The 23,047-nt window shown below is 45.5% G+C and overlaps 1 protein-coding gene across 14 annotated transcripts in view; it reads right to left on the bottom strand.

Moving 5' to 3' along the window:
• Positions 1–23,047, bottom strand: part of CD44 (CD44 molecule (IN blood group)) — a 106,283-nt gene that overhangs the window by 39,517 nt on the left and 43,719 nt on the right. For all 14 annotated transcript variants that reach the window (XM_069553683.1, XM_069553684.1, XM_069553688.1 and 11 more), the window contains 4 exons: positions 13,406–13,571; positions 8,529–8,662; positions 3,577–3,645; positions 913–1,161 (listed from right to left, as the gene is read on the bottom strand). In XM_069553683.1, the coding sequence (XP_069409784.1) occupies positions 913–1,161; positions 3,577–3,645; positions 8,529–8,662; positions 13,406–13,571 (618 nt within the window). The remainder of the gene's footprint in view (positions 1–912; positions 1,162–3,576; positions 3,646–8,528; positions 8,663–13,405; positions 13,572–23,047) is intronic.

Raw genomic sequence — 23,047 nt, 5'->3', positions numbered from 1 at the left:
GAGCCGCAGCCAGGAGAAGAGAAGATCCACACCATACTAGGAAAGGAGCTCAAGAGGCACAAGGCCTGTTTGAATTTGAATAATCCTCCACAGAAGGAACACAGCCCATCTTGAAACCTGTTTTAAAACAAACCGTAGGGGAAAAAGCAAAGAAGGAAGCAGAGAAGAAGACCAGAGGAAGATGTACACGCTTTCCAATGAAAGTGAAACTCCGGGGCCAAACCCCAAAGAAACTGAATGCAGAGCTTAAATAGCTGCACTCCAGCAGTCCCCAGAATGAGTTACTCACATAACCAACCAAGCATGAAGAGCCTTCCCCACTAGAGACGGATATAAAACCCATAAGTAGATTTAATTTGATCAGATAACTCCTTCAGATACACTCCCTTAGGCCAAAAACAAAGGAATTGTTTAGCAAATCATGAGTCGAGAGTATGACTAATTATTACCCAATTAACAATATGAATACAAATCAAGTTAAAACCTAAGCGTATAAAATGAACCTGAAAAAAAAGTAGCAGATGAAATGGTATGCATATTTTATGATCCCGACTTTATGGAAACAATTTTATCCATAAATGGGTAAGAACAAGAAGGGAATGCGCCAAAATGAAACTAGCTTGTGTTATCAGGTCTCAACCGTCACCATTTCTCTGGGACAAGAGAACAAGGGACGTTCTTCTGAAGAATTTCCAGTACGGTACTTCTTAGAGATGGAAAAAACAGTTTTTTTATAAGCAGAAGCAGTCAACGATATAGCACACTGACAACTGCGGAAGGCCACCTCCCCAAATCATGTCAGCACCTTCTAGAGACAGACGCTATCTACACAAGTTCATGTCCCTCAGATAGACCAGAGACATCCCTGTGAGCGAATGGCTATCGGAAAGCACAGGGACTCTTTCTCCTTACTGGTATCCGAGGTATTCTCTGGCTTGCTGGAGACCCAGGGGCTGTCTTGGTCTGGGGGTGGGTACGCAGTTGGGAGGTGCGTGTGGAAGATGCTGTAGCCTCCTGACGTGCTTCTCTCGCTGGGGGAGCCACTGCTCATCTCATCATCAGGAGGGCTGCTGGGGCTCACGATGCTGGGGTTGATGTCTTCGGGGTTCGTTCTGTATTCGCCTTTCTTGGTATAACGGGTGCCATCGCGGTTTACAATAGCTGGAAGACAGAGGAGCCACTTTCAGAACCTGACAGCTGATGTATTCTGACTATAGGAAAGACGGTGGCTTATCTTACAGTGACTTCAGAGCTATTTTTCTTTTTTTATTAAGCAAAACAGCGGCTAACTACATCTCTAGTGGGGAAAACAAAGTGACTATATAATGCACTGAGACAGTGAACCCTCCCTGGCCACTCACACACACACTCTGGAAGTGGGAAGGCGGGGGAGAGGGTGTATTTAGACGTCCCCAGGTTTGAATCCCAGCTTTGTGTGGCTCTAGACGAGGTAGGCAACCCTCTGAGCTTCAGTTTCATCATTTGTAAAGTGGGAATGAGACTACCTCCTCTATAAGCGCTATATGATCCACTGTATGGAAAGTACTTAGCCTAGTATTCAAAACAGAGCTGGTGCTCAATAAACGGTAATTCTCCTGCCTGGTCCCTACCCTTCCTTCTCAAGTACATGTCATATTTGTTGCTATTAATTCCATCTATTTTGAGAAAGTAGGAGACAAAGAGGCAATCAGTCTCATCAGGGAATACAAGACATAACTTCTTTATTAGTACTTCAGTTTACCGAGCTTCACAGATACTGTGTTTTCCACATGGAAGCTTTGTGGAAACGCTTCGTTGTCAGATAATGGTGAGCATTTTTTAGCAATAAAATATTAATTAAGGCATGTACATTTGTTAAAAAAAAACCAAAACAATGCTATTGTGCACTTGGATTATAGTAGAGTGTAAATGTAACATCTACATGTGCTGGGAAACTCCCCCAAATTTATCAAAATGTTCGTTTCATTGCAGTGGTCTGGAACCAGACCTCTGAGGTATGCAAATCCATGAAGAATTAGATTTTCTCTCTAAGGGGAAAATGTTTCCAGTTTCAATGAATCCCCAGTCCTGGCTAACAAAACAGCACGCTGAAACACTGACAGAGGCTCTGCCATCTGTGAAATTCAACTTGAAATAAGGACACAGGAGTGAATATAAAGATCAAAATCTTTGGTTTAAACAAGAAAATGACTAGAATGACATGAGGAGAAAGAGCGAGAAGGGCTTCATTCATAGTTCTCTTCTAAATGTGTTGCCTTCAAGTGTAGGTCACTCACTGCACAAGTGTGCATTTAGCTGAAGTGATTTTCTACTATGTGGTGTAGGCAGGACTAAAGATTCCTTCTGTTTGTCCATCTATCTTGTCCAAGTGGAACTATTAATCAAATATAACTTGTAAAAAATCCAAAGTCTCCATCACCCTAATCATCTCACAGATGGAGATCTGATAAAGAAATAGGACCACACTTGAACAGGTCTGGACATGGAGAAAAAGATCTGTTGGGACCAAGCAAATGGGGCATTTATTGAGCATCTACTATGGGCCGGGCATTGATCACATTAACTTTTTTAAGTTTCATGACAAATCTTATATGTTGATTCATTACTCAAATGAGAAAACTGAGGCTCAGATCATCCAGATTGTAGAGAACTTGGATTTCACACCAGGTCTGACACCGACAGAGCACTTCACAGGTGCCGGCCCCTTCCTGTCCGGCACAGGCCAGGGGCAATTTCCTGCCGTGGGGAGCTGGAACTGTGTGGGCCAGGCATGATTTTCGTCCCCATCACCACAACACTCCTGCCACCTTGGACATCGAGGGGTCTGGCTTTTAGGAGGTAGAAATCCAGCCTCCTCATCACTGTCATACTTCTCAAAACATGAGGCTCAGAGGCAATCAGATCAAGGTTAACATGTTGACCTATTTGAAAGTTCTGGCTGAAATACTGTGTTTTCTGCAGTGTCAATCTCTCAGGATAATCAGGAAGATTTTAGGTCGACATAGTGTAAATAACGTTGAAACACATATCAAGAAGTTTGCATTCTTATTATCATTTTTAAATACTCCAGTTGAATCAAACAGAAAATGTGGGAGGCCAGAATGTCCCTACCTCTAACACCTATTAATCCCTCCCTCTGAGAAAGGGAACATGGCTCAGACTCGGAGCCTTCAACAGCTAGAATTTAAGAATATTATTTAATTTTTCTTACATTTATATTTATTTCTAAGGTTACCTTTTACTTACAACCAGAGGTATTGGCTTTCCATTTGGAGTTATATTAATGCTTTTTAAGTAGAAAATAATGGGTCAAATAAAGGAAAAATATCAAGTAAATGACAGTGCTGTGTCCACAGAGATGCCAAAAAATGTGAAAGCAGTTCTCAGGTGACTGATGTTTCAGGAACAATGAATGTATCGGGGTAAACCATATAGCAATAAAGGGACAGTAAACTGTAGCCCTGTCTTTAGCCTTAAGGAAATGAGTGCGATTCCATTCAAATATGAAACAAGAAATGCACCTGATCTTTTCCCCAAGAAGGGGAAAACTCCGTCAAGGTTAGAAGAGATACATACTTATGGTAATGGGTCCTTCAAAGGCATTGGGCAGGTCCGTGACTGAGGTACAGTCTTCTCCAAGTGGAGCTATGAAGTAGAAAAGAAAAAAGACATGAGAACGCTAAAAACCAGAAGCCTAATTGATGTCCATTTCTCTTTGCTAGGATGACTTTCGCTATAACTTAGCCCAGATCATTTTCCTAAACTTGACCAAGTCACCTAGGAACTTCTCTGACCTTGGTGATGCATTTTTTCGCTTCTATTTTACTTCATACATCTTTAGAAGGTCCCCACGCCAACATATCCATTCATTAACAAATGTATATGCTCTATACCAAGCATTATAGAAGGCTGGTTGATACAATGGTGGTAAGATAGACATGGTCTTTCTTTATTGAGGCATACATTAGAAGTTATTTTTTAAACGTATTATAAAATTAACAGGGGAAGCACTTCAAAAAGTGCTAAAGAAATGTATGAACTATAATGAAGAAATTACATGTAACCCCAATAATCTGCAGAAACAATGGGAAAACATGGCTGGCAAATGCAATCAAATACTTATCAGCACGAACAGCATGAGACTCTAAAGACTATCATAATCCACATAGAACTTACTTTGTAGGCATGTTTTTTTAAAAAACCAATCTTTTTCTTTTTATTAATGTATTATTAATGCATTTAACTAATCCCCTAAGTGCCTATTCTGAATAACATACTTCTAACTGTACAGCTTCCGAGGTTGTCCACCTTTGGTCCAGGTGCCCAGAATATTTTCTGAGGCTTCTGTTTTGGCTTATATCATCACAGACACTTCTGACTTCCTTTTCTTCTCCCTTCCATTTATCTTCTACTTCCTCCCTTCTTTGGGAATAACAATTTCTGACTGTACGTTGGGCCTACCTGATCACCCACAGATGTTATGAGAGCAGCTCTTTGAGAAGCACTGTCTAATGCCCTTTGAAAGCAAACTCTGAAAGTTTCCCCCTGCCAGCCATCCCTTGAGCACTGTAGGGAGCCTGCAGAATGCTTTAACCAACAGTTCCATTCCTGCTTAAATGCTCTATTCCATAACTGGACCTTGGTTAAGCTCTAAAAACTCAGAGAGCTTTAAGCTGGCTTCGCTGTTACAGGAAGGCTGGATTCAGTTGTGTATTATAGTTTTTATACGTGTGTGTGTGTGTTTGTGTGCACGTGCTTTAACTAATGAAATGGAAAACTGATTTCTTAGGTTAGTTTCTTCTAGAATTGTTTCTTGGAAAAGAGGACAGAACAAAGAAATGGATGGATGGTTGGTAGATGGATGGATGGATGGATGAATAAATGGATGGATGGATGGATGGATAGATAAATGGATGGATGGGTGAATGGATGGATGGATCGATGGATCGATGGAAGGAAGGATGGATGGACAGAGGGAGGCAGGCAGGCAAACTGCTATTACAAAGGAGCCTATTATCACAAGTATTTTGAATGTCCTGCCATAAATCACTGGGTATTTATGACTTAGACAAACACACAAGTCTAACAAAGCAGAGTTTGCTTGCTCCCCAGTTCCTAGGAGCATATTTTCCCACATATAAAGGGCATGGTGCCCTTTACTTGCCTATCCTTTGCCATCATAATGGAAACACCTGGCAGCTTTATACACTCAACCAGAGAAAAGCAGGTTTTAAAAATAACCATTCTTGCAAGGGCTGATTAAAAGATTTCTCAGAAGAGAGACTCTTCAAAGAGAATGTCACTTCCTTGGTAAGGTCATTCCTCATAATCCAGTCTAAGCTAGCCCCTCACCACCCCCAACACCCATCACCACTGCAGAGCTGTTCTCTCTCATGTCTTCTTGCTCACCACTAGCTGAAACTGTCCTGTTCATAGCACATCTCCTATCCCCTACCCCCTGCCACCCAGCCACCTCCATAGAAATACGGAAACTCCACAAGATAAGCAGTAACTTTATCTTTCTTGCCAAGAACATTTATGTATCATGGGGCTAGAGAGGCACCAAAATCTTTGTTGAATGAATGGAGGGAAAAAAAACCACCAATATAATTTTCTTACAGTCTATTCTTCTGGTAAACATATCTAAGATATTAACTCCCCCCCACAAATGGTCTGCAAATACAAACAAGTCAAGAAACACTCTTATCAACCCTGAATGACAATGGCTAAGAATTAATGAAAGGAAGTTTCAGGCCTATCAGTTCTTTATTCATTTTAAGCATTAACTCAGTACATACGACGGATCACAGAATAAACAAGGAGCAAAAGATGAACATTTCTGTCTGCTTTTGAGGAATCTGCAGGTCATGGGAGACAATAATAGTATTTCTTTAGACTTCTGCTGTTTTCAAAAAATTCCCAGTGATTCCCTCATTTGAAAATCACGACAAACAGCCAACCTGGGAGATCCTGCAAAGTATCTACAGGATCTATTTTGGGGACACCACCAGAAACTGACCTGACCCATGAGATGTTTCTGATTTAACTGTTATGTTACACAAACCCAGAAACAGGATTATGACTTCTTAATGTCAAGGATGGAATTAGTTCAGTTCAGTTCAGTCACTCAGTCGTGTCCACCTCTTTGCGACCCCATGAATCGCAGCACGCCAGGCCTCCCTGTCCATCACAAACTCCCGGAGTTCACTCAGACTTGCGTCCATCGAGTCAGTGATGCCATCCAGTCATCTCATCCTCTGTCGTCCCCTTCTCCTGCCCTCAATCCCTCCCAGCATCAAAGTCTTTTCCAATGAGTCAACTCTTCTCATGAGGTGGCCAGAGTACTGGAGTTTCAGCCTTAGCATCATTCCTTCCAAAGAAATCCCAGGGCTGATCTCCTTTAGAATGGACTGGTTGGATCTCCCTACAGTCTAAGGGACTCTCAAGAGTCTTCTCCAACACCACCTCCCCCAAATTCAAAGACAATTGCAGGTAACAGTAGTGCACTGGAAATTTCCAGGAATAAAGTTGCAAGAGAATGAAGCATGATGTCAAAACCAATAAGGCAGTTTTGCAAATGATTAGTGCATTTGTTAGAATGGAGTCCCTTCATGCTCCAATTCACCCTAACTTTTATAAAGAATATCAAATCTGGCAGGCATACTAAGATGGATGGTGACCCAAATGTGCAATACATTCGTGCTCCCATGTCAGATACAGGGCCTCATTGGACAGCCTTTCATTCTGTTTAATGAGCATCACACTGCTGAAAGAATCAAGCCTGTGGAGTTTCCTTGAACTGAAGGATTTGTTAGAAAGACTCTGAAGTGAGCCTCCTGATACATTGTATCTCATAAACCTTGCCTCCACTACACCAAAATAGCCAAGAGAAATGTTAATTATTCAGTCTAGCCAATCGCTCAGTGACAGATGGACAGACAGCTTCCTGAGTGCCCAGTACATACATGTTGAATAAATGAATAAATAAACAGATGAATGTAGAATCTTGCCCCTAAATTTCTCCTTTCCAAAGAGAAAAGGGCATTTTACTGAAAGTAAACTTCAAAAATGAACTAATTCAGGTCAGTTTTCTGTATCAACACAGAAGTCACCAGTGCTGAGCCTGACCACTGAGAAAAGAGGCAATAAACACCATGAAGCCTTTCCAGGGCCTGCTGTATTCTCATTTGTCAACCACAGGCCATGTTTTACAAAAAATACTGCCGACATTTTAAGCTTATAGAAGGTATCTGCTAAGATGGGGCTGGCTTTGGTCCCTGTGGCAAGTTTGCAAGGAGGATCACATCACTGGGCCCTGACCACCTGCTGAGCGGCCTCAGGCTCAGATGGATTCAAGGATCTTTCCAATGTGATCCCTGGCACAGAGCAGAAGGTTATCAACATCTGTCACCCACTTAACACCCTCATCATCCTCCAACTCTAATCCAAGACATTTAGAACGTATTTCTCCTTAGATAAACATTCTTCCCTAGCTCCTTTATTTTTCATCTCATGATTTCAACAAGATTAACTCTGGAGACAAGAAAGATGGCCTCTGGTTCCTTCTCACTCTACTCTGCCCAGCACAATACTGAACGTGTATCATTGATCACTAAAACATATAGAAAATTGATAAAAAACACTCTAACATATTGAGTAAATTTGGATACAAGAAAATGAAACCCATTGCTTTGAACTTTACTGCAGCTACTTTGGCAAGCAATATCCCCCAGGACTTCTCAAACTTTTCAATGGAACTAACCTCCCCAAAGTAGAGGAAGGTTCATCAGTACTGTTCACTCCCTTCTCTGAACATAAGCCCAACCCTATGGGCAAAAAGAAAGGCAGGGAGAAAAGTCTCAGTGGTAACTGGCCTGTGCGTGCCTGCTAAGTCGCTTTAGTCGTGTCCGATTCTTTGTGACCCTATAGACTGCAGACCCTATATAGCCTGGCGGACCAGGCTCCTCTGTCCATGGAATTCTCCAGGCCAGAACACTGGAGTGGGTTGCTGTGCCCTTCTCCAGGGAATCTTCCCCACCCAGGGATCGAACCTGCACCTTTTATGTCTCCTTGCCATTGTCAGCACATGCCCTGATGCTCCCACGGACCTGGCTGTGCATGGCTGTCCACGGCTGTCCACTACGCCGTGGCTTCCTTCCCTCGCTCCCATCAGGGCTCTCCCACACCCACCTCCTCATGGGCACTCTCTCTGATTATCTTCTCAGAAAAAAAGCACCCCTAGCACTCTGTAGTCCCTTGCTCTGCTTTTTTTTTACAACGCTTGTCACTGTCTAACTTCATGAAAGTGATTTCATATGTATTTGCTTACTGTTGGCCTCTCCAACATAGCAGGTAAGCACCCTGGAGACAAGACTCTTTTTTACTACTGATGAAATATGCATCAAGCATCTGTTATGTGAATGGAGGCTGCATGCATCCCCACTGAAGCCGAGACTTTCAGCCATGCTGCTGAAGGCTGGCTGGCCAAAAGCTGCCCAGGACTTAAAGCCGACCCACTTGGGACCAACCTGAGGCATTGAAGCAGTACGTGTCATACTGGGAGGTGTTGGATGTGAGGATGTACACCCCTGTGTTGTTCGCAGCACAGATGGAATTGGGGTGGATCCGGGGAATCACCACATGCCCGTCTATGAACCCGTACCTGCAAAAGAAAACCAGAGGTCATCCACCTGCAGCAGTGTAGTTAGGGACTTCATAAAATCCCATCCAAGGCCGTTTCATGCAGTACAAAACCTCCTTCTGCTCACCCACCCCTAGGCATGTCAGAGTTTTCAACAACTGAGTTACACAAAAGCCAAAAACAACAACAGAGGGACAGTGAAAGGGACCAACGTGGCTGACAAAGTGATTTTCTTGGAGCTCTGTAAAATTTTTTAAAAAATCAATCCATTGTCATTGAAATTTGTGATCAGCAATCAGTTTGAATGAGCAGAGGGAAGCCAAAGTCAGATAAAATGACCCTTTACCATGTGAGATCCACTCTGGCCCGCCATTACCTTCCTATTTGCCAGAAAATACAGAAAACTACTGGCTCCCATCAGTTGGGAACTAGGTGGCTTTTCATCTCAGTTCATAAATCACAAACCCATATCCTTCCCATATCTATCTTCCTCTTCTTTCCTGGTCTCATCTTTTTCTGCGATTCCCTCATTCCAGACTTCATTGTTCTAAACTTGTGAAAGTCGCTCAGTCGTGTCTGATTCTTTGCGACCCCATGGACTATAGCCGGGCTCCTCTGTCCATGGAATTCTCCAAGCAAAAATACTGCAGTGGGTTGTCATTTCCTTCTCCAGGGGATTTTCCCAACCCAGGGATTGAACCTGAGTCTTCTGCACTGCAGGCAGATTCTTTACCCACTGGGCCACTTTATTAATTAATATATGCCAGATACAATGCCTCTTGTCCCACGAACATCTCAGGCATGATTCCACTGCCAGTGGAAGTAAATTGATGGTCATTAAAATGCGAGTACTAATGATTAATGGGTTTCCCTCATAGCTCAGTTGGTAAAGAATCCACCTGCAATGCAGGAGACCCTAGTTCAATTCCTGGGTTGGGAAGATCCGTTGTAGAAGGGATAGGCTACCCACTCCAGTATTCTTGGGCTTCCCTGGTGGCTCAGCTGGTAAAGAATTCACCTGCAATGCGGGAGACCTGGGTTTGATCCCTGGGTTGGGAAGCTCCCCTGGAGAAGGGAAAGGCTACCCACTCCAGTATTCTGGCCTGGAGAATTCCATGGATTGTATAGTCCATGGGGTTGCAAAGAGTCAGACATGACTGAGCAACTTTTGCCACTATTGATTAAGTAGTAGCAAAGCCTCATTAGCTCAGGAATTTTCCAGAAACAACAGTCAGAGAAGTGCTTAAACTCCTCCATCCCATCATGGTGTTTCTGGGAGCATGCTGGAGAAAACAAGTGTATCCTTTTCAGATACAACATATAGTACCCAGCCTCTGATTAGCATCCTGGTGGTTGAATACTTACCGCATGACTTCTCTCAAACGTAAAATGCTTCAAAAAATGAGGTGTGGGCTGAGAAAATACCATTTGCAAGGGAAAAGGAGAGCACTAAATCCAACAGGCTTTTGAAAATGCAATGCCCAAATCCCTTCAATCTTTCCCGCCAGGGGCGACAGTATGTATTGCATCGCCCTGCAAGACCCACAGAAATGGCTGTGAGTCTGAAATTTCTAAGCACCTTTAACTCATCATGTCTAAACTGCAAAGGCTGACATGACTAATTCCTCATCTGCATGGCCAGACTGGTTTCTCCATAGACTCGTGAGCTTGGCGGGGGGAGGGGCACAATTAAATATTAATGCGTTTCCATGTATTTGAGGATCCCAACTAATCAGGGTGGGGCAGACTGAAGACAGTAGCTGCTAAGGTTTTCCCATCACCTGTGAGACTCTCCCATCTGTCCTATGGCAGGTATCTGATTCATCGCTACCTGAGTGAAATTATGGAAATACATTTTGCAACACTTAGAACCAGCTATGGGTGGAATGATAGATTTCTTTGGCACAGTTTTCCTTTGCTTTTTTTTAAATAATAAAACTCCTGGTGAGCCCACTCCCCATTTTACTCCCATCACATTCTGCTAGTCCGTATAACACTGACATTCTAGAAGTTACAATTCCCTCTGTAAATTATTCCTAGGTTTTTACCACATTGTGTTGACTGTAGGTTTTATACGTTACCCTGCCCATCAGTTAGGGATATTAAAACTTTTATGTGTGTATACTACATGAGTCAACTTAGTACACATGCACACACATTATATGAGTAGGTTGCTGTTCCCAGGAAGAAAAGAAATACTCAGCAAATCCATCCATGGAGCAGACTTTCATCTCTCTTTTGCTCTCAGTTCTTCAGGAGGGCTGTGTCATTAAATCTTGCCCTGGGCTCAGAAGCTGGCCTGGAGTCTAGACTCCTCCCCAGGCAAGTGATGTGGCCCAGGATAGGCTGCAGAACTAAGCCTCAGTTGCTTACTTTCCAAAGTGGAGTCATACAACCAACTCCTGGTGCAGTCTGAGGATTAAGACAGGGATACCCACAGATGAGCTGGGGTCTGTGCTGTGCTCAGTCAATTAAGCCATGTTCAATACTTTGCAATCCATGGACTGTAGCCTGCAGGCTCCTCTGTCCATTCTTGTCCAGGCAAGAATACTGGAGTAGGTTGCCATTTCTTCCTCTAGGGGATCTTCCCAACCCAGGGATCAAACTCGTGTCTCCTGCATTGGCAGGCATAGTCTCTACCACTGAATCACCTGAGAAGCCCTTTGTCCAGCATCTAAGGGTTGGACGATTGGCCACAGGGCACAGTAAGAACTTCCCTTGTTCTCAGCATATAAGAACATTTCCGTATTTCATAAGTTTGCCTTGCCTGCATTTCACAATCAAAATTCAGCTTACAAAATCCACTTTCTTAGGCCACTGGCCTAGTCAGGGCCATAGTTAAATAATTAGCCTTAGGAATAGAATAAATGGACATGCTAATTAACTTTCCTGCATTGCAGCCTACACCTCAAGTTCAGAAGCTACCTGAGCTATCTGCTCCTTTTATATTCTCCCAGACCCTGCTGCAGAGAAGGCAATGGCACCCCACTCCAGTACTCTTGCCTGGAAAATCCCATGGACGGAGGAGCCTGGTAGGCTGTGGTCTGTGGGGTCGCTGAGGGTTGGACACGACTGAGGGACTTCACTTTCACTTTTCACTTTCATGCATTGGAGAAGGAAATGGCAACCCACTCCAGAGTTCTTCCCTGGAGAATCCCAGGGATGGGGGAGCCTTGGTGGGCTGCCATCTATGGAGTTGCACAGAGTCGGACATGACTGAAGTGACTTAGCAGCAGACCCTGCTGGAACACAGATGTCTGCACACATCTGCTCTTTGCTTCAGAGCAAAGCTGCTCAATAGAACTTTCTGTGAAATAGAAACATTCTATAATCTCAGTTGTCTGATAAAGCAGCTGCCAGGCATTTGTGGCTAATTAGACACTTGAAACATAGTTAGTGCCACCAAGAGCCAAAGTTTTGATATTATTTAATTTTAATTAGATGTCACTAGCCAAGCATGGCTAGGGGTCACAATATTAGAAAAACTGAAAAGATGCTTCATTTTCCTCATCAGGCTCAGTTCATTTTCCTCAGAGTCTCAGTTCCCACCCAGACTATAGGTGCCTTACCCAAGGACAGGGGATAGATGCACTTAGCTTACATTGAATGGTTTCCAAAGAGTTCTGCAGCCTGTGTTTGTATATGAGCAGCCTGTGTTTGTATATGAGCATGTTAATGAGAAAAGAGAACGTGTTACCTAACCTCACATTGCGGAAGTGCAGAGGGGCGGCTGCAGGATGGGGTGGAAACGTTGGACCGAAGTTGTCCAGATTCCCTAGGCTTCTTCTCATGAAAACAAACCAAACGCAAACACCTCACCACAGTGGTCACCACTGCTTGCTCTTAATGTGCACCGCTTACCACAGGGCCATAAAAAAAATTCAGAAAATAAGGGCCATGCCTGCTCTGAGGGCTGCCCAAGTGGCTCAGTGGTAAAGAGTCCACCTACCAACGCAGGAGATGCAAGAGATGCAGGTTCAATCCCTGTGTGAGAAAAATCCCCTGGCTACCCACTCCAGTATTCTTGCCTGGAAAATTCCATGGACAGAGCAGCCTGGCAGCCTACAGTCCATGGGGTCGCAAAGAGTCAGACACGAATGAGCAGCTGAGTGTGCACACACAGGCGAGGCTGCTGTGAACATCCTGGAGCAAAAGGACCTAAGGACTGCCCCCTGAGCACCGCGAGGTCCAGTAGGAGGAGCTCAGGAGGCCTCCTTCAACTCCTCTCACTGCTTTGCAATCACTTGTAATAATATACATCTTAATAATTTTCATGCCCTTTTCTCCCAAATCAGAGCAACACAAAAGAGAATCAAAATCAAAAGAGAGAAAAATAGTTTGAAAAACCTGCTTCAGCCAAGTCTACGGGGTCAAGGCTCCACCAGGCACGGACTTATCTTAAACAGTTACTTGGTTTTTCAATTCCTTGTGGTTCTGACAATGATATTGCCGGCTTCTTCAAAGCCCAGAGCACGCGCTGTTGACAGGAGGGTTCAAGCAAGTGGATTCCAACCTGCGACCTTTAAAGCCTCCCCTGGGAAACCCCGCTGTGACTCACAAAGATGTCTTTAGCTGGCCTTAATTTTAGTCATACTGGTTCCAGATTGACTTGCCCAAATTCATGGGTGGGGCCAACTCTTCAGGCAACCAGTCATTCAGCTGTCAGAGAGGACGCTTCCAGGTCTAAGCCCCGCCCCCTGGACCCAGGCAGCTTGCCTTCCTCAGTGGGCTTAGTTGGGGCGTAGGTGGGTGCTGGTCCCTTACCTGCAGGTCTCAAACCCTATGCTCCGGGCCACCTCCATCTGGGCCATGGTGGGCAGCGTGCTATTGAAGGCCTTGCAGAGGTCGGCAGCCTCAGTCTTGGAGATGCTGTAGCGACCATTCTTCTCCACGTGGAATACGCCTGCATATCGGCAGGTTATATTCAGATCTGTGGGATGAAAAGAAACAGTTAGATTGTTCTGCATCCATCATTTGGAAAGGGTAAGAACTTTGTTTTGGAGTAGCCTCATTGCAAAGCCAAATAATCTTCCCTACTGGCCAGAGCCTTCCACCTTCACTGCAGCATGTCAAAGCATTGCTGCCTCATGCTTAAATCTGAGATAAAACGCAGGAAAGTAGCACCACTTGTACATTCTGTCCAGGTGGCGCTAGTGATAAAGAACCTACCTGCCAACACAGGAGACAAGAGACCTGAGTTCGATCGTTAGGTTGGGAAGATCTCTTGGAGGAGGAAACAGCAACCCACTCCAGTATTCTTGCCTGGAGAATACCACGAACAGAGGAGCCTGGCTGGCTACAGTCCATGGGACCACAGAGAGACACGACTGAGCGACTGAGCACATCATTGAGAAAACTGAGGCTCAGAAAAGTGAGCTGCCCAAGGAAGTGAGGATTGCTGTCCAGAGCCTGTAGCTGCCTTCCTGAATCCCAGCTGTTCTGTTTCAGCAATACAGTTCCGAGCTGATAGCCAGGGTGGGGATGCCTGTGACTGCAGTGTCCCTGGGTACCTAGATTCTTTGGGGTTCTGTGAGGCATCATCTTTCAAGAAGCCTGCGAGGTGACTTATAGGTAAGTTATATACATATTATTCATAGGTGAAGAAACTGGAGCTGAGAAAAAGGAAATGACTTCCCAAAGTCACCCAGCAATTAAGTGGCAGAGCTGGAATTCCATCTCAGGTCTGTTTAACACCAAAACCCACACTCTGATCCACTTATTCCTGTGTGCTCAGGAATCCTTTCATGTCATTAGAGCCAGTCTTCACTCTGGAGGGACACGCCTGAACAACTGTGACCTAATGACGAAGATAGGATCGGTGTTAATGGAACTGTAAGGACAACAAGTGCTCTCTCCTCTCTGAGCAGGAAGTAGCTTCCAACCATGAGAAAACAGTGTCTGACAAAGTACAAACCGAGATGATAAGAGAACTGTGAAGCCTCGCCACAATCTTTCTCGATTCTGAACATAGTGAAAGAAGAAATGGAGCTTTGAGAAGACATAAGGCAGTATCAAGTGGTTTCCTTTTGTTTCATCAGTGCAGAGATGCTTTTAAAAAAGTGTCAGAACTAGGTGAGATGGAGCAAACGTGTTTGGGGGATTTCCTTTCTGGTCTAATGATGTCCTTCGGAAGCCACTCACACAACGCTTGGCTGATGAGGCTAGAGGAGCACAGAGGAGGGGAACGGACAAGGCGCTTTTGAAATTCTGTTTGTTTTTACTGACATTTTCAGCTTTGGCTTCGGTTGGCCAATCTTTGCCAAGAGAAACTGTTGCGCTGGGTGACTGTCCTTCCGGAGGCCCTCTGTGTGTAGCTTACAAAAGAGAAACAAAGCCTCCCAATCAGCTTCTTGGAGGTGAGACTGTTAGGAGAGATCTCAGCAGATGCCAGGAGAGGCAGGGCGTGGCCGTCAGCATGCAGCCGGGTGGCTGCCGTCACTCCCAGGTTAAATATAAAGTCTGAGGCATGGACGGTGGCTTGGAGCTAAATGGCAGTTTCTGTGTTATTAACATAAATTTGAGTTTGCCACCTGGCATGTAGAATATGCAAATACGAAAGGAACCATTCAGATTGATACTTGTGAATAAAATCTCTTGAGTTCCACGAGGAGCAAACAACATCCCTTGATAGACAACACACACGCAAGTGTGAGGGTGTCTCTACGTGTGCATGAGAATAGTGAGTGTGTGTGGTGTGTGCTTATGGTCAGCCAAGACAGGAAAGCATGGATAAAATCTAGCTTCAGCCTTCCTAGAAACACGAAGATTAAACAAGGTGTGCAGTAGATCTCAGAAAAGGGGCTGCTGGATGAATGAAGAAATTCTATGCAATGTGAGGATTCCACAGCTTATATTCATCTTAATCTCACACATAAAAAAGGTTCTATCCTAGCCCTGATGGCATTCAGCCATCTGGGAATTCCAAAGACGGTTCCAAAACCTTCATTTCAGGTCAAGAGTATTCATATTCCTCCCCTCTGGGTCCCTCATGCCTTAAAAAGGACCAAGCCTTTCAGGGTTGTGTATCCGTTAAGTCTTCAAAATGTATGAAGACTTTCCAACACTTCCTTAACACTTACACAAGCAGAAATTACTACCCCCAAAGGGTATTAGTAATACTAACAGCAATAATAGCTGTTAACACATATTGTGCACTTATGATGTATAGGCCAGACATTCTTCTACCCATTTGACAAGTATTAACTCATTTTATGGAGAAGGCAATGGCACCCCACTCCAGTACTCTTGCCTGGAAACTCCCATGGACGGAGGAGCCTGGTAGGCTGCAGTCCGTGGGGTCACGAAGAGTCAGACACGACTGAGCGACTTCAATTTCACTTTTCACTTTCATGCATTGGAGAAGGAAATAGCACCCTACTCCAGCGTTCTTGCCTGGAGAATCCCAAGGATGGAGGAGCCTGGTAGGCTGCCATCTACGGGGTCGCACAGAGTCAGACATGACTGAAGCAACTTCGCAGCAACTCATTTTATCCGTATACGGTAGGTAATATTATTGTCCCCACTTTCCAGATACAGAAACTGAGGCACAGAGAGGGGAAGAAGCGTGCCCAGGTTCACAGAACTCACAATGATGGAGCTAGGATTCAAACCCAGCCAGTCTGGGCACCAAGAGACCACAGGATTAACCACCAGGCCACTACTTCTAAACCTAATTTACAAAACATTTTATGCACTCTCAACCTCCCCCATGTAGAGCCAGAAATATCCCAAGGTTTAAGTTAGAGCAAGGCTGAGGCATGAGTAGCCATGGACCACAAATCACAGGACAGCCTCCTGTGTCCCTGGCAATGGCCACACTGCCAACACCTGTAGCAAGGCAGGACTCCCCAGATATCTGGGCATCGCTCTGGATAAACAGAGATCTCTGTGATCCAGGAGCTGCCGTGACTCAAGGGCCTAATAGTAAATGGCCAAATGCATCTCTCCAATAAGCCTGTCCAGCTGGACATGAATCAAGATTGCTCTCCGCTGGACCCTCTGGTCTCCAATAAATCATGAAATAAAGGAGTGATCCCATGTTCCTCCCTCTGAGAGATCTGATGGGTAACACTAATGGTTGGAGGCCACTTTCAGATTCAGGGTGGCATCTGAAGGAGGAAGAGTGTTTGTTATGATGCAGTTGCCAGGAGGACAGAGGAACCATGGGCCCGGCACCCAGGGATCTCACTGCCCATGTGGGAAGAGCTCTATCAGTGGCCTGTCGGGAAGACCACAAAAAAACGTGCTCACCAAGAGACCTGTGTAATCCACTCCCTGGCACCAACTCACATTGAAGCCTTGTAGTTCAACTTAGAGGAGATATACCCAGATATACCTGGCTTAAAGTCCTGACATTGCTACTAGCTCTGGGTTACACAGATAGATAGTTCCTCTCTGACACTCAGCCTTCTCCTTGATGGGATGACAGTGCCATCGGGGTTTGTGGGACCGTGAAATGAGACAAAGCATGTCAAACACTCCATATGATGTTTGGCACTTAATTAGAGCCAATGGGTGTTTTATACTCATTAGGCGGGTGATCTACTTCAGCTAAATTAATTCTCACAAAAGTGCTATGGAATAGGTACTACTGCCAAGCCCATTTTAGACAGAAAGAAACTGAGGCACAAACAAATTAAATAATGTGTCCAAAGTCACCCAAGTCGGGGAGTCAGGGTTCCAACTCCTGGGCTATGACACCAATTCCATGGGGTTCTAGGTATATTTGTTTTTGGATAAACCAAAGCTGACCCATAACACTATTAATCTTGCCTATATTTTTCACTAAGACTCACATCAAGAAAAATAGATCTTTCTAGTAACATCACCCCAGCACATTTCAAAATCTTGCCTAGGGCCTGAGATGAGTAGCTTCTTGGTTTGCTCCAGTCGCTTCACAAGTGGAAGAAAATCACAGCCTCTTCTGAGAGTACCACACTGTGTAATCTTTACCCAACTCGCCTCTGAGGGTCTCCAGACTTTCCTAGGAGGTGAGTAGCATGGGGGAGGGGATGTCACACAGTTGACCAGTAGGGCTGAGGGACAAGAAGTTTTCATGAGCGGGGCTTCAGGGGTCTATAAACCTGTGAAATTACTTATATGCAAGATTCTGTGTGTATGTACCTATCTATGTATCTGCACGCATATGCACGCAAGCGTGTACACGTGTGTAGGTGTTTCGCTGGAGACAGCATCCCTGGGTTTCCATTAGTTTCTCAAAGATGTCTATGACAGAAATAGGTAAAGAATGATAAGAAATTATTATCTTTCAAGTGAAAGTGTTAGTCACTCAGTTGTGTCTGACTCTTTGTGACCCCATGGACTATAGCCCACCAAGCTTCTCTTTCCATGGGATTCTCCAGGCAAGAATACTGGAGTGGGCTGCCATGCCCTCTTCCAGGGGATCTTCCTTTAAGGTTTCTTCATTAATGAGAAATTCCAGGATTCTAAAATTTTGAATCCTTGTGGGCTTCCTGGGAGCAGTGACTGCGTCTCTCCCCAGGACCCTGTGCAGTACCATAGAGGTAGGCACCCATGGAACAAATGAAGGGAGGAAATGCTTCCCCACTTCCCCCAGGACAAACAGATTGTGTGAGCTACAAAACACGTCTCAGGTCCACTCCCCGCATCGTGTCTAAAAGAATCAGCAGCTGGCCCTGGTTGAGAATTCCCCAGTATATATTTCAAATGTCTTGGAGCGTTTGCTTCTGAGAACTTACGCTGTTTTCCCTGAAAGCAAACGTTGCAGAGACCAACTTCCAGCTCTGTAGCCAGTGTTGTCTGTCTGGACTTCACAGTCATCCTCTCCAAGATGAGCAAGGCCTTTTTGCATCCTGTCATAGGGACCCTTGAGGCTGGATCTCCTGAGACGTCTCGAGGACACACATGGGGCACCCCACGTGCAGACCCCGGGAGACCATCTGCAGTCATGCTGTGCCCAGAGGCTCAGTTCTCCGAGCCAGACTTCTCCAGATGGCCCCCAATGAATTAGTGTGTTTTCCAACAGGCGCCACCTAGATGGGCCTGGCCCCTTCCGCCATCTCCTCAGAAAGGGTGAGACAGCATTAAGGCAGAATGAGATTTTTGTTTCCTGATTTGGTCCCACTAGAGTAGGCTGTGAGTCTGGGGAAGCTGGTCTTATTGAAGACCGGGAGAAGGCCACTTTGTGCGACTGAGTGACTCGTGCACTTTCCACGGCCATGATAATAACTGCAAACGTTCATCCAGCACCTAATTGGACCCCTATGAGGTTTTTAATATTTTACACCTAAAATTTCATTTAATTCTCACAGCGGTGGTGGTATATGGCAGGCACTTTTATTAGCCCCATTTGACATGGAAGGTAACTGATTCTTTGAGAAGACAGGAATGACGTCAGCCAGGGCCCAGCAGACCAGATTTCCGATTGGGCAGTCTGGCTGATCACAATGCAGTGTTAAGCGGCACCTCATGCGTGGGACAGATGCTGAGCTACAGGAAACCTACTTCTTCTCCACGTGGTTTGTAAGGTGCAGAGAGGTGAGAATTAAAAGAGGGCTCTGCAGAGAGGAATTTGAGCTAATAAGCTCAAGTATTATTTTAAGATCACAGGTCTCTTGATTCTGGACCAGAGGCTTAAAAGGATAGGGCACTTCTCCTAAGAGCTTGGGAAGATGTCAGTGGGAAGACCTGCACTGATAGAACTTACACCCTGTCCCCGAGGCAAAGATGCCAAGGAGGTCTCTGTGTTTGCTGACTTTCCCCAACAGAAGGCTGGCTTCCTCTTTCTCATCCTACTTGTCCTCTTCCCGTCATCCCCTTGAAGATCAGAAGCTCCAACCCCAGCTGCAGCCTCAGGCCCCTTCTGCCCTTTACAGTCTGAGGACTCTGGCGGAAGTCAGGCAGGGCAGAATGAAGACAGGTTGGCCTAGGACTGGGATGCCAGACCACAGGCTGTCCCTGTGACATTTTGAGATATCTGATGACCAGCCTACAAATTTCAAGAGACCAGGCCATTCCAGCTGGGTCATGACACTCCATTCACTCCATCAAACTCCTGGAGTCAATCACATGCAAGACAAAAGCACCTGTGGGCTCTCCACATTTTTCACCTTTATACCGTTTATCATGAGTTAGCCAGGATCCTCTTTCTATCTTCTGATTTGCTGAGTTCATGTCTGGAAAAGGTTATGCAACTCACAAATCTAATCGAACTGATTCTGATCAGAACTAGGGAGAGAAAAGGTCAATTTTTTAAAAAAGCATTATTGCTAATTGGATCACCTGTGTTTAAAGCCAGGCGGGATAATAGGGAGCAGCTAACCAAATTCTCAGGAGACACAAGAGGAAACAAAGATCCACAATGACTGAGCATGCCCCCCTAGCCAGTTGTGAGAGAAGCAGGACCTCCGAGGTCCAAAACTGCTAGATTTCGGACCCCCCGTCCAGTGCTCTGACTACTGAACTTGCTTTTATAAGAGGCCTGAGCAAGCTGTTCCAATAAAGGCCACAGTCCACAGTGTCAATGGGACATGAAGAAACCATTCTGTTCTTCATTGTGATTGTTTAATGTCTTCAAAGCCCAGAAGTTTCCATCTAGGAGTCTTCCTGGCAATTACAGCCCCTGCTGCCACCCAGGTCTGCCAGTCCAGAAGGCTGGCAGCATTCCTGCTGCCCCACATCTCTCGCCCCCATCCCCTGATGCCCATGTGATGGGCGCCTGATGAAAGGGTCTATTGTTCAGCATCCCCTTCTGAACCATGCCAAAATCACGCTCAGTGGCCGAATCGCCTTTGGCTGCCCCGGGCAGACCATGAGGCTTGGGTGACTCAGTCTCTCCCGGAATTGCCCTGGAGGCGGGTGAGGGTTTAATGAGCAGAGAAAATACTCATACACCATCATCCCCAGAGAATTTCCTCCAGAATGTGTCCTGGGTGGCTTTCAACTGAGCTTTTCATCTCTTGGCGCTCAGAAGGGAAATGCACCCCAATTTCTTGGCGCCTGACTCTATCCTCTTGGCCTCTCAGCCTCTTGTCCAAGGAGCCTGTCATGGCAGCCAACACTGAACCAACCAGGACCTATCACATCCACTCTGTCAGAGGAAAGTGCAGGGGCTCTCAGCCACTGCCCTGACCCTTCAGTCTAGGCCTCCCAAGGACCAACCCCATGAAGCTCTTAGCTTGTTTGTATAGAGTCTAAAGAAAGAGCCCCCACCCCTGCCTCCTGGTGGAAGGATGGGAACTGGGGGAGAGGAGAGGGTGGGAAGGCCTGTTTAGGCCCCCACTCCTGATCCTGGATCCAACAGTCTTTCTGGCCAAGGAGAGTGTGTCCCAGAACTGTCACCTCAGTACCCAGTTCTATGAGGCTAAGTGGTTTTGATGAACGAGTCTCCGGGAAGACAGCTGAGGGAGAGAAACCACAGCGTGTACCCCTACATGTCGCCATGGCAACCAGCAAATGCTCGGCTCTGGGCCTAAGACCTTTGTTTTCTTCTGTTTTCTTCTTTTTTGGATCATATCTGTTTAACAGACTGACTAACACAAACCCAGGATGTGGTTAGAAACAAATGAGAAAGTATCTCAGGAGCCCACATGGGGTTTTTCCTGTTGCAAGCAGAAAAGAAAAAAGAGGTCCTACTTTATTTCATACCTATATATACTTCGGTGGCGAGGGGGTGGGTAGTTATAGTTATATCACCTATCTAGTTCAGGTACAGCTCTGGTTCAGGTCTGGAGCCGGATCTTTGAGGAACTGGCTGATTTTATTTTGAGGGGAGTACTTCACGAGGGGCTTCCCTGGTAGCTCAGCTGGTAAAGAATCCACCTACAATGCAGGAGACCCTAGTTCGATTCCTGGGTCAGGAAGATCCCCTGGAGAAGGGCTGGGCTATCCACTCCAGTATTCTTGGGCTTCCCTGATGGCTCACACAATAAAGAATCGCCTGCAGTACAGGAGACCTGGGTTCAATCCCTTGGGTTGGGAAGATCCCTTGGAGGAGGGCATGTCAACCCATGTCAGTATTCTTGCCTGCAGAACCCCATGGACAGATGTGCCTGGCGGGGTTCAGTCCATGGGGTTGCAAAGAGTCAGACATGACTGACCAACAAAGCACAGCACACTTCATGAGAGCTGAGGTGGGCTGAGACTGTCACTCACGGATAATAGCTGCTTTTCGGGGTGGTTAGTGAGTCACTGACACACAGATGACCCGTAGGGCCCCATCTGGGAGAGGGGCGAAGGGGTTCTAGCCTAAATCTTATTCATTATGAGCTGTGTGACCTTGAATAAATCACTCTCGATTTCTGGTTCAACGCCTAAACTTCCTGCCTCCCAGGATGAAGGGAGGAGTTAGGAAATGCTTGAGCTAGTAGGATAAAGCAGGGAGAAGCCAGATGCACACCTGGGGTGATATGAACATCTCAACGCTTTTCAAAAATCTAACATTGATTAAGATGCATACAGGCTCCAACCCCAGCAGAACAGGTGAGTCAAAGCACAAGCAGGTGTCAGTCATATCACTATGGTTGGGTCTTTCCATCTCCAGTTATGAAGCATTTCTATATCCAAAGGCAGCCCTGTGAGGCCCATCAGGTAGGTACTATGGCCCCATTTTACAGATGAAGAAACTAAGGAGCAAGAGATTCAGAGACTCCTAAGTCTTACAGAATTTGAATAAAACCTAGACCTCAACTCAGATTTTCGAGGTATTCTGATTTTCCCCATTATCCGTGGTTCTGCCCTTTCCATCTTGGGTGTCAGCCAGCAAACGGGAAAAGTGGCAGCATTCAGACAGAAGGGTGATGGTTTTCATACTTTACCTTCCCTTCTCCTCCCAATGATGTCTTAGGCAGAACCACAATATTTAAGAATGGAGGAAAGCAGAACTGCTTCCGTGAGAGCTGGAGTGAGGATGAAGGGGCAGATCCAAGACCCTGGATCCAACAGCAGCTCATTCTTGCCCAGCCCCCACCCCACCCCACCAAGGTCCTGATACCCTCCACAATGCTTTCTAAGAAGCTGCATGGAACACTCAGGAAACCACTGCAGTAGGGGCCCATAATAGCAATGATAACCACTGCTTGGCAAGGCATGCTGTGTGCCAGGGGCTCCAAAGCATCCTAAGAGGGTTAGTCACCCCTGTGACAGATGTGGAAGCAGAGGGTCAGAGCACTAAGTCATTAGTACAAGGCTCTGAAGCCTGAAGGCTGCGGCCCAAATCAAACACATTGCATAAAATGCTTTAAAAGTGATCCAAGCTTAGTAATTTTTTTAAAAAAATGCTCTCATCAGTCTCAATAAAAATGCCTTGCGATGTAAAGTTTTCCTTAAAGGTTGGAGAGAAGATAGCTAAGTCTGCCTTTCCAAACCTAATCTACAGTGATGGGAGCTGATCAGCAATGGACTCAAGCAGCTTGACAGATCCAGAAA

This window comes from Ovis canadensis, chromosome 15 (assembly GCF_042477335.2).
Source record: "Ovis canadensis isolate MfBH-ARS-UI-01 breed Bighorn chromosome 15, ARS-UI_OviCan_v2, whole genome shotgun sequence".
NCBI classification, from domain to species: Eukaryota; Metazoa; Chordata; class Mammalia; order Artiodactyla; family Bovidae; genus Ovis; species Ovis canadensis.
Note: the sequence above shows the minus strand (reverse complement) of the source record. Positions and strands in the feature narration are given on the sequence as shown.